General features: G+C 44.6%; 1 protein-coding gene across 4 annotated transcripts in view; it reads right to left on the bottom strand.

Moving 5' to 3' along the window:
• The window catches only part of LOC128750579 (trinucleotide repeat-containing gene 6C protein-like), a 31,009-nt gene that overhangs the window by 11,952 nt on the left and 6,373 nt on the right, over window positions 1-12,684 (bottom strand). For all 4 annotated transcript variants that reach the window (XM_053850835.1, XM_053850836.1, XM_053850837.1 and 1 more), the window contains exons 4-5: window positions 7,439-7,756; window positions 459-2,900 (exon numbers count right to left, since the gene is read on the bottom strand). In XM_053850835.1, coding sequence (XP_053706810.1) covers window positions 459-2,900; window positions 7,439-7,756 — 2,760 coding nt within the window. The remainder of the gene's footprint in view (window positions 1-458; window positions 2,901-7,438; window positions 7,757-12,684) is intronic.

The following is a 12,684-nucleotide window of genomic DNA, read 5'->3' as shown; positions in this document are numbered from 1 at the left end:
CATGCAAGATTTTAAGTTCTCAGTCAGGCAGCAGGTGACTTAACTCGCTCTTAGCACCTCCTCTCGTCACGTGACAGCTTATGCGACATAATCACAAACCTCCTGTCTATCTTGAAGCTTGCATATTGAACATGTATTTATCCTGGTCACTAGGTAAACACCATTGTTGTGTTTTCTTTTGGGATGTAAGAGGGGCTGCTTGCTTTTACCACTCGCAGACATGTGTGTGCGCAGCTTAGCTCATTTGTAGTTGATGTAAATCCATAGAGGGTAAACTAGGTCAAGATTTTACCGTTAAGTGGATCAAGAGCTTGGAGCTTAACAGCCCTAACTACCTAACAACCTATCAGGTCTTATGACAAAACGTAATCATTGAGTAAACCACACTTTCAGAACGATTTCATTGACCATGACCATCCCCACAAGCTTTGCTCTGCAACCTTTCCATAAACTCTTACCTGGAGTTATAGGTGGCCCTCTGTGTTGCGATGGCCCGGTCTGGTGCTGCACAACAGTATCCATGGCTCCGTTATTCGGGCCTTGATTTGGAGCATTCTGCGAGTGATTCATTAAAGGTGCAGGTTGGTTGTGATAGGGGTGATTATGGGGGTGGTTGCTATTGGGTCCTGGCTGATTATTTCCTCCTGTGGTAGGTTTTGCCTGGGTCATTCCTGGGTTGTTTCTGTCCCACAAGTTGACAGCCTTGTTGTAGGTACCAGGGTCACCCCAAGCTGATGTCCCATCATCTATTTCCATCTTCCGTCTGATTGAAGGGGGAGAAGGTTCTTCCCAGCCAGTAGGTTCAGCCGTGGAATCAGGTTTACCACCACTCCAGCCCCCACTCTGCTTCACAGAGCCTGAACCACCCCAAGAGCCCATACCTCCTCCAATATTACCAGAGGTGGCTTCCTGCGATTTCCCACCCCATCCTTGAGGTGGGCCAGCGGCTCGTTGGCAACTTGGTTCCCCCCATCCCCCATTTCCTCCAGATCCAGACATACTTGGGCCTGAAGCAGAGATTCCCCAGCCCCTCTGAGTCTCCTTCCAGCCTCTGTCATCTCCATCCCAACCGGGATTGACCGTATTCTTTTTGCTTTCCTCTGGTTCTCCCCATTCCCCTGAATTATTGCTACCTCCACTACTGCCCCAACTGTGCGTAGGTTTGGCCTTCTCACCCCACCCCTGGGATGTTTGCTCAATGTGTGATTTATCCCACCCTGAAGACTTCTCCTCTACTAAAGACTGACCACTATTTTTGGGTATGTTAGAAGGCGGACCGACTTTTGGTAGATTGCTCCAACCACTTGGACCACTTTGAAGCTTTATATTATTATGAGGCTCTCCCCATCCAGAGCCAGGCTGAGTGGGAGCCGTCATAGTCCCTCCCCATCCTGAGGCTCCCTGAGATGCGGGAACGTCACTTTTGCTCCCAGAGTCAGCCCTCTGAGGAGGGGTCATGTTAGTGTTGGAAGACCCCTGAGAATCACTTGCAGTGGTTGAGATAGATCCCCATGATTCAGTGCTATCATTTTTCCGCTTACTTTCATCCATGTCCCAAGACGTGTGTTGACGAACAGGTGTCTGTCCCCAGCCTGTATTACACAGAACCCGAGGGTCCAGATCTGGAGCAGGCAACAATGGAGCTGGAGTATCTCTGGATGAATGTTTTCGGCCACTGGAATGCCCTTCCATGCTGTCGCTGCTCCCTTCACTTGCACCGGTCGTACTCACAGCTCTGTTCCAAGGAGAAGGCTGTTGATCTTGGGTTTCTTCAGTGTGCTGCTTTCCCCAATCTCCATTGGACTGATCCGTCCAGCCTCCAGTGTTTCCTGTTCCGCCTCCTCCGTGACCCCAACCTGATTCCCAGCCAGTAGCTTCCTTCGGTAAAGGTGCCTTTGATTCACTGCCATTGCTCCACAGGGAGGTACCTTCTTCTCCATTGACCTGTGTGCCCCCCTGGTGGCCAATGGAAACTAATCCAGCAGGTGCACTGTCCCAGCCAGGGAGGCTACGAATTGGGCTAAGAGGCTCCTGCTTAGTAGTGTGATTTGGTCCATCAGTTTTAAGGTTCTGAGGTTCTGAACTGAAAGACACATTCGTGGATGCTGGGGAGGGATGTGACTCTGAGGTATCTGATACCATCAAGCCACCCCAGGCATTGCCTATCCCCGCGGTGTTGCTGTTAGTGTTGGCTCCGGTACAAGTGCTGGTTTGGGCTGTTGGAGGGCCAGGTGGATTACAAAGGTTCGGTGAAGGTTGAGAAGGTGAAATGGAGTTGGCCCCTCCTGAGCTGCCTGCCCCTGTTCCACCCGCATCATGCCCTAACATGGGCCAGGCTGATGGGTTGGCATTGGGGTTCAAGTTCAAGTTAAAGTTGGTGGTGGAGGAGGATGTAGAAGAGGAGCTCCAGCTCCTGCTGCCTCCACCTAGAACAGGGCTTTCACTTTTTCTTTCACTGCCCAAAGAGGACTGAGGAGGACAGTGGGGTGCTCCAGGACCAGAGCCCCAACTGCGGGAGGCTGCAACTTGGCTAGAATGCATGTTGGTTCCAGTATGATTGGTAGGACTAGGCCCAGTATTGACCTTGCTGCTTGGATGGTTGGCAGGAAAGTGGCCTGTCTGGCCGTTGGCCCCAGTGGCCATACTTGCTGTACAACTACTACTACTACTACTATTAGTGCTATTGCTGGTCTGGTGACCAGGTTCAATGTCCAAAGTGCATCCTCCTGGAGGCAAAATAATAGAAGGCCAAGCCTCAGAGTCCTTCTGGTCAATGATAAGTTGATCCCAGTCACTGGTTCTGATAGAAGTTACAGCACCTGTGGCACTTCTGTTGGCTGGCGTGTGTCTCCAGAGGGAATTATCATAATGATCTTCCTGGCCGCTCTGTGGAGGCAGTTCTGCACAAATAAAACATAGAACAGAAGATAACCATGAGCAACAGAAGAGAGAAGAGGGAGACAAGCATGTCATCACACCCACATTTGAGGAGAGGCTAGAAAACCATGGTAACAGGTGAAAGGATTGTTAACATAATAGGCTTTTGGGTTTATAAATAAAAATCATAAGCCATATAGACGTCAAATGTGCAGTCAATGGCTTAGTTGGTATTGATTGTAGAATTGAAAGGTAGACTGTGGATTTTGTGCCAAGTCTTAATAAGAAAATAGCTGTACTGATCTCTGCTTCAGATCTTGTAAGAGAATGTACACTGTGTAAAAAATACATAGAAATATATATTTATTTATTTTTTAATTCTGAAAATCGTAGAACTATTCCATGAATTGAAGCATACATCTACACTTTTAAAGCACTTGTGAATGAATACAAATGTTTTTAGGTCAGGCACTTGTGGCTTACACGGTGACAATTACTTTTGTCCTTTCCAGCTAAAACTGTTGCTTTTGCACAGACAGGCTTAATTTAACATGCAAATATATCGACAGATATTAGAAATGAGAAAGCAAAGTATTCTGCCTTATTTCAGGTTTTGCTTCACATGTAAATTCAGCAGGGTAAGGCAGCACAGAGCGGGAGAGAGAGAGAGAGAAGGGGGCACAGAGAAAAGCTTCTGAAAGACAGAAACAGTTTTTTTCTGTAGCGTCACCCTAACAGAAGCAGGACCGCCATTTTCTCAGTACTGAAATACAGCCAAAAAGACTGTAAGTGTTTGGACTTCCACAGGGTAAAAGCATGCATACGTGTCGCACTGTGATAAGCACTAGGCATAAAAAAAATGAAGACCGATTGCACACGAAGCGTTTCAGCTACAACGGTCCTTAGGGCTTCTCGGCGTTGTGCAAACGCAACCCACAGAAACAACGCAGAAGAACCACAGAGGAGACGACCGAAAAAGAAAGGGAGGAACACTGAAATCAAATACCTGTGGAGAGGTGTCTCCCAACCATCCTGTAGCGAGCTAGGTTTTGTGCGACGCAGAGACCATCCTCGTCTCAATATGTCTGCTTGGCTCGCCAAGCTTCTGAGGATCATTTTTGAAATGCAGCCAAGAAGTTGCACAGCTCTTGCGCGGCATGAGACAACCCCTTCAGCCCCCTCCTCCTTTCCTTCCTCACTCCTCATGCTCTGTCCCTCCCACCAACACAGCTTTGGCTGGGTCTCTCCTCTTCTATGTATTGCCTCTCTCTGGCTTTATTTATATCATGCTCTATTCCTATCCTGACGGGGGATACTTTCTTCCTCTAGAAAAGGCACACGCACCAAAAGAGGGATGGCTGGGGGAGGGGTGCAGCGAGGAGACGGAGAAGAGTATTGTTTGTGTGTGGGTGGCGGGTGGCTTAGTTAACAGCTCAATTCGCAAGGCTACACTTATGCACTTAGGAAGCAAGGGGTATACAAAGCAAAGGCAGACTGGACTAACTCTCCACCCTTACATCTCTCCAAACAACCTTTCAAACGTTCAAATATTTAGCCAAGACTACTCCATCTACAATTAGTGCTGAATCCCTCCAAGGAAAACCTCTTGAACACTAGAGGCAGACAATGATTTCACAAAACCCCCATCACACTCCCATCAACCTCATGAAGAGGACATTAACTTGTCAAATATGATTGCTAATATAAGCAGACAAATTATTTGTCATTTCATCTGCAGAGATGTTTTTAAACATGGGGGATGCGTTCTCCATTTTCTTTAGACCAGGATTGTGGAACAGAAATGACATTGATCTTACTGCAAACGAGTACAAAGGCTGGCAGCAGTAGAGAAAAAAACTCACATCAATGCCGGTACTGTTCACAAGTTCTTATGCCCACGCAACAACACAATAAGTCAATGTTGGAAGGAAAACGGTCCTTTTATAGTTGAGATCCAGGCTTTAACACATGGCTGCGTTGTGGATGTTAAAAGTGATACACAGCTGATTTTATACTGTAAAAGATTGGGGGGCAAAGACATACTGTGGCAGATGCTGAGGGACGGTAGAAGTAATCTAGGAGGCCTTAGATGGGCCAATATGGCCTTAACAAAAGTCCCCGAGGGGCAAAAAGATGTGATGCTACATAGTTGTTGCCAGAGTGCCCAGACAAAAACAACCCTGCTCAAAGAGAATACAAAGTTCACATACAGACGAGAGTACAGTAGTTGGATACATTAATGGTCGAATGGCAGTTTGCAGAATAGGTGACTCAAGGGTACTGTAAAGAGCGGTTCAAGGTATTTTTATGGATTCCATACCAAAAGAGACAATTGAAAACATTTTTTTACACAAACAAAATGGCATTTTTAAGTGTAATAATTCTCCACTATTTCTTCCATTAGCTGTTGACAATGGCCCAAACATTGACCAAATGCTGATGCCAGCTGATCATCCTCCACCCTGCACTGCTGTGTTCATGACTCTGATTGATGAAGGGAATGTTTAAAGTACACATGCATTAAATAGAAGCTAATGATTTTTTTCTGCAGCTCTGAGGTTGATGAAACATAATCATCATAATAGTAACGATAGGGAATGGAGGAAGTACCTGTCACTGAATTGACATTTTAAAGACAACTGGCCATTACATTCACCACTGAGTATCTGTTTTCACCTCCTCTTAAAAGGATAAACCAGGTCAAGGGCTTTCTCCAAAATGCCAGTCTGAAAATAGCTGATGCTCTCATGGCTCCTCCACATGAGAAGGCCTCAGGGTACACATAGTTAGCCAAGCAAACAGCAACACAGAGAGGCTATAAAAATGGAAAAGTATACAGTCATCTGTACTGTATCACATGTGTAATAATCCCGGATAGCCTGGGGCCAGTGAGGATACGCGCAAATGTTGCAGTGGAGGTGGTAAACACATGCAGCAGGGTGCACTGAGTGCAGCAGAGAAGGGGAGAAGGGCATAGAGCAAAGGAGCAAGATTCTGGGAGAAAAAAACTAGCACTGAAGATTTGTGCTTAAACAGAGAAATTATGTTTAATCACATCACAAGACAGCCCAGTCTGCTTTGAGGGGATTCCCAAGGCCCTTTTTACAGCATCATCAGCAGACTTCAACAGCACAGTCGGTCTATCCTGCTCACACTATCTGATCACCATGATTCTCGCTATTAGCACATTAGGAGCACTGTTCTATCCCCTGACATGGACTGTTAACATCAAAAGCCGATTCTGTTGTCGTCAGCTTCCGTTGTGATTAGCAAGTATAATACTAGCTAAAACACACAACCTTGAAACAAACCACAAGTCCTGAATGAGCTTCACACCATTGTAATTCACAAAAGTGGGAAACTCGCCCATGCCAAGATTCAGTGGAAAGAACTAGGATCTTTTCAGGTTAGCAGTACTCCAAATATGAGGGTTAAAAAGTTCAGTTCCACAGTGTTGCATGTATATAAATATGAACAAGTTTGCGCAGACCCACAGCTGTCTGTCCTGATGCAGTCAGTTAAATTATATACTGGGAGAAAAAGCAGAACAGTGCGGGGCTGCCAGAGAGGGGAGGAGAGAAGCAGCAACTTTTACCGTAAACCATGAGTCACTTCATCCCACGGAACTGGACTTTTGCCACGCGCGTTCTTTCGCTCTTTTCTTTCTTTTATTCTCACACAGTCTTTCTATCGATGTCAGGCCAGGCCCACAGTAGTGTCTAGCCAACAAGTGAGTACCATCGCGCTCCTCCTCCAAAGTAGGAAACTGCGATGGGAGTACAGTTTGAAAACAAATGACGGTGAAAGGGAGGTGAACGAAGGAACAAGCCAAGACAAGGACAGGAGTGCTAGCTTACAGTATAGTAGATTATTTTCTACAACCTTTAAAATCTCATCAAACAAGTACACGTCAGCCTCAAGAGATGCACCGACACAGTTCCCGAACACAAATCTTAAAAGCTGGTTTGTGATATGAGGCCACTCGGGGAGGTAATTAGACACACACATATTGTTATGCCAGCTGTGTTTACTCTGCATCCTATAACCTCGTCCTCCTCTGTCCTCATTCCCAATTTCTAGCCAGCCAGAGGAAGAATATAAATAAACATTCTTTAGCAGAGAGTCAGGTGTGTTTGCACTACTTTAGAGGGGCTTAACGATTCATTTTTGCAGATTGATCCTCAAAAACAAACTTGATTTAATTTGCTTTACAGGTCAATATTTTTGAAGTATTTTTGGAGAAAATTGACTTTCTAAATAAAATCAAATGGAATGGCATTTATCCAACAGGAAGAATCATGCAGGAAGGAGGTTCCAACCAAACCAGGGAAAATCAGGTTTCACCAGTTCAACCTCAAGCTTGAAAAATATTTTGCGTTTATATTCAGACTTAATGTTGAACTACAGGATTTGCAATGGTATTAAAAGCTACTCTAGTGTTTGACATTCACTGGCACCTGCGGTGACTCACTTAGTATTTGACAACTGAAGCGAACACCTGAGTTTACACTTACAACCTCACAGCATATAATACACAAGGAAAGTCACTCCGGCGTCTGACCTGAGGATGAAGCAGGCTGTATGGCTACTGCAGGATCAGGAGTGGTCGGACGTCCCGTGGTGATAAGAGGCAGGGTCCCGGAGGGCAGGGGCTGGCCCCTTTTTAACAGCTGCTTGTGCTCCTGCTGGCGAAAGCGTGGGGGCACCTCTCTGGCTGGATAGCGCTGCTGTGGGACAGTCTGGGGCTGCTGTGCTGTCTGAGGCTGTCCTCCACAGGGGGTGCACTTGCCATTGCCACAACTTTGGGACGCAGACGGGGTGATACAGGGGCTGGCGGGGGGAAGAGGAGGGGCAGGGTCGAGTTTGGCAGAGTTGGGCACTGTAAAAGAGGGAGGGAAAACAAGTTTAGGTACTTCAAATTTATCTAATATTAAACTTCTACAAGTAAAAACACTACTTCCTAAATATATTGCAGTTACTAGCTACTGAGTGAAGCCAGCGACAGTGAGATGTCACATCCTCGCTTTGAGTTATGAACAGCCAAAGACTCTGTTGTCTATTCACCAACTAAAGAGAACGGGCACAATACCCCACAGCTTCAGTTTAAAAACTATTCTTGCAAGAAAATTAAACTTGATGAAAGTGTCAATAATAGCTGGGGATGTCAGGCTGCGCTATTATCTTCACAATTTCTTCACTGCGGTCAGGACAATTAAAAGGGACACATCATATTCTGTGAAGGGCCTAAAGAAAGCAGGACACATTGTGTATTTACATTTTATTTAAATATCAATAATAACAAGTATGTACAAGTATGACATAAGCACCATATTGCACATGCGTTATTATTTATTTATTTTAAGATTTTGAAGAATTAAATGCAATAATGTAAAAAAAACTAGTCATCGGATACATTTTTACACAACGACTGGCCGTATAAACACAGCCAAAGGGCCGCATGCGGCCCCCAGCGTGCACCCTGCCCAGGCCTGGTTTAACAGGAAAGGATCTACGGGTGGGTTTCTAACATGGCTTCAAAGTAAAATACAGTACCAACCTCACATTGTTTGAGGACTCCCCTTTCCATATTCTAAAAATGCTTCAATCCAAAAACAAAACAAAAAAGTGTGTGGGCAGAAAATATCTATTCTAATTGTACTCACTCAGACAGCATGAGTCATAATCTTCTTTAATATGTGATTATTGAAAACCCTTTCAGGTCCCCACGCGCAGATAGCAGCGAACAGTACTACTTTATGGTTCATCACTCAACAAAAAGACGGTGTGATGGTCATTCATAACAGTGGCCACAAATGTGACTGAGTGGATGTCTAGGGTGAGAGTTCGGCTTAAAACGGAATAAAAGGGTCAGGGTCGGAGAGCCGCTGCAGGTTGAGATGGATGATGGACACAAAGCACACGAGATAAGCCCCCAGTAAATAGTGTTACATAATAGAACAAGCTATAACGTAAACAGAGTGAATTGCTTGGATACAGCCTTCGAAAGCACATAAACAAAATCCAAGACAGACACTGCTCAAATGTTATGAAGGTTTCACGAAAATATGTTTGTCCTTCTGAAACAAAACAGTGGAGGTGAAGGAACATGAGTGAAATAGAGGAGTCCTTTGTGGTGTAAATGAGTTATGAAAAGCAGTGGTTTGCCTTTGGCTGCCATCCTGAGTCTGTGCAGCGAAGCAATGAATAACTCACACACTCGATGTAGACCCTACACACACACACGCACACACACAATAAAGAGTTATGTAATGCTGAGGCCCACAGTAGGGGGTTGGACGGGATGGTGTCACAGAACACACAATTTTAAGTGAGAACGAGACGTTTGAACACCTGTAAGTGTTTTCACTGACAAAAAAGCCCACAACAGTTCCACCCAGTCTGCATCAGGTCTTCTCATGGCTCAGAAATGACATCATATTATTCTACATCTGCTCCATTTTCTCTTTGTTCGAGGGCTTTACCCCGTCTGGATTTTGCTATGGCTTCTATTTACCATGGTCACTGCAATCAGAGCAGCAGGCGGTGGAAATTATCCTCGGGTTCAAAGAGATACTTTCCTCTAAAACGTGCAAGTTATGGTGGTAACTGTTATGCAGTTGGGACTCTCCGGTGTATGACGTAGATTCTTCTGGATGTGTGGGGGAAGGGGGAAACTAGTTGGCCGCCCTGCCAGCCAATCGGAGGGGAAAGACAAAAAGCGAGAGGGAGGGTGGGAGAGAAAAAGGGAAAGCAGACTTAGAGAAGGAAAGGAAAGAGTTAGAGCAGGGAGGCTACGTGATGAGGAGAATGGAGTATGTGTGTAATACAGTCTCCACCCCTTTGTGCACTGCACCGTGAGCTGGCGTCTCACTGCCGGAAACCAGCTTGCGTCCAAATCCGCTTACAATTAGGACACTACTTTGCTACAATGTGCACGCCTGCTTTTCTTGGTTTCCAAAATACAAAACACGTCTGACAGTGCTCAGTGAATTAACAGGACTGCATTCAACACTCAAATCCAAATAAGCGATAAAAGGATGAGCCCCTGTCTCATGCAAGGTGCAGCTCGTTCAGCAGATAACTCGCAGAAAATATTAAAACACAAGAGACAGGGAGATTAGAGTCACTAGCTCTGACAGCCTATTTGCAAAAACACAGTCCTCAGCTGCACGGGAGAATTCCCATTTCATCAAAGATGCACTTCAAACCATGGCCTCAGGACTCAGCCCGCCTCTGACGGAGGAAGATGTCTCATTTTCCACTCTAAAAGTAGCTCGCATTTTTAGAGCAAGCAGATGATAGCTTGCCTTCCTGGCTGTTTAACACCTAGATGACGGGTTGCAGTTGTCAAGGGAGATATGAGACAGTGTCAGGTAGTTGAATGAAAAGGAAAGTGTGAGTAGTATTGGCAGACTCCCTCTTGGGGGAAAGTGGAAAAACACCACATGACCTTGAAGATAAAGGAGCCTACTGTTTGAGCAGAGGAGGTGGAGGACTTCACATGCGAAAACCAGCAGGCTGGATAAACCAAACAGCAGCAGAACAACATCAAATATTTATCTGTAGTGATGGGTAGAAGACACGATTGGAATGTTTTGGGTTTCATTCACGTTACGAAGGAATATATGCTTAAGAGCTCTTATGCTTAAGAGGAACTGTTAACAGTGACCATGTTCTTATGCAGAGAACAGCCAGACTAAGGCGATGTCTTGATTAAGACGCTGAGTCTGATTGTGGTTTGTCGTGATTTACATGTAATGGAGACTGGAGAATTCCTCCGCCTTGATCTCGAGTCTCACAGTTTCTACTGTCAATAGTTGGTTGAACTGTCAGTGGGAACAGGAGATCTAGTAATACACAAGACTTTGCCATTTTATATCAGCTTCGCACTCTCCAGATGTAACCGTAGTCAGAGTCCAACCCTACAGTAAAGCACCTGTCTCAGCAGTTGAAGCTGACCTTTTCACTTGCATGAAGTAAATAATAAGGTGAGTTCAGTCAGATCAAAACATGCCATATTTGAAATACTAGGATCATGTCCATGAAATACAATATTATTTTATTTGAAAACAGACTGTTTCAAGTCAGACCCATAAAAAAAAACAACGCAACAGAACAATGGTATCCAAGCAGCTTTTACAGCGGCCTCCCAGGAAAGAGCTGAAATTGCAACAGCACCGTTCACTCATTAAAATGGAGAAATTTTACTTTTGGGTGGAGTATACACAGACCCTAAAGTTCAGTTTTGGTGCGATTATGAGCTTACCATAGCTGAGCTTTTAATCAGCCGAGACCTAAATGAGGCTTTTAAGATCTGCATGAATTCTCGCCTGTTAAAAGGGTTTCTCTTCCTCAATATCGAGTAATACCTCTCCTTGCAGACTTAGATCAAACTTAAGACAGTGCCCCAGGGTAGTAAGAATTAGAACTCAAGTTGTGTCATTAGATTATTATGTGAAGTCGCACAGCTTCACACATCAGTCGCAGGTGATTTCTGCCTTATTTGTCATGTTATGTCTTAGCCCAGCAAGTAAGCTTGTTTTTAATTCTTCTTCGAGTGAATACATTTTTTTTTCAGTTCAGGTCGCACATATCATCAGTAATCGAATAGTCTGTCATTATCTTAAGAGCATGGTGTCATCCACTGTCCAGACTGCATCAGGTGTTCGCGACTAGTTCCAAGAGCGCTAACTGACCTCATTGTTGGTGTTAATCCCACCATCAGAAAACTAACAAATTATGCCCAACCAAGTGGCAGCAGTTTTAACGCACCACAAGAACTTCCCATGTCCATTTCCAGCTGGCACTTACATGTGAGCCTCAAAGGAGAGTAGCCAAGTGGACCTAACAACAATTGAAGAACCATGAGACTGTAAAAAATGATGGGTATTTCTGAGTAGGTTGAAAAGATTATTTTGGAGGTGAGAAAAGGCACAAGGACGTGCAACTGTAGCACATAATAACACTGAATTTCCTCTTCCTACACATTTCTACAGCCACAGACTCGCGTTTCACCAGGCAGATCCCATTCTCTGTTATGATTTTTACGATGTGAAAAAAATGTGTCCCACCCCAGAGTCATTTTGGTTTCCTATATTGCCGATTAATAGAAGAAAGGCACTACGCGCAATGACATAGGTTAGATAAATTCATTTTAAAAGCATTCCACGACGCCATTGTCACCTTTAGATATGGGACTGATTAAACACTCCATGTGGTTTTAGATGAACAGGACTGCAGCATCCATTTAAAACCGAGCTCCTCGGCGGCTGACATGCAGAAGAGGCAGTGAGGATGACAAAAGGCAATTTCCCCCCGTCACATTGCAATTTATGACTCCTCAACATAAAACACTGGGTGTAATTAAGCGAATATGGAACGCCAAATGAATCGCTTATAAAAATTACCATTGTGACATATGTTGATAATAATGTTATCTTTATTAGCCAATGGAAGCGTGTGGCTTGATGTGCGTTGCGGCACGTCTTTGATTGGAATAAAGATGCGCAGCATGCACACAGACTCATGAACCCTCTCTGATGAAGTCCATGGCTGCTGGGTCACGTCTAAGACGAGGAGATCGCTACACTGTTCATCGAGTGAAAATAAAGCTTTAAAGAGAAATAATGAGCTAATAAAAGGTATAAGGTTATGAAGGTATGACCACACTGTGATTAAATAATACTGATTCATGCACATGTAATGGCTACCATTTCATGTGTCGTTATTCACAGCTCCACTGAAAGGTATTATTAAAAGCTATGCAGCAAGCAGAGTACATTAAGAGGTTTAGTACAACAGAAAACA

The sequence above is a fragment of the Synchiropus splendidus genome, chromosome 19 (genome assembly GCF_027744825.2).
Source record: "Synchiropus splendidus isolate RoL2022-P1 chromosome 19, RoL_Sspl_1.0, whole genome shotgun sequence".
Classification (NCBI taxonomy): Eukaryota; Metazoa; Chordata; class Actinopteri; order Syngnathiformes; family Callionymidae; genus Synchiropus; species Synchiropus splendidus.
Note: the sequence above shows the minus strand (reverse complement) of the source record. Positions and strands in the feature narration are given on the sequence as shown.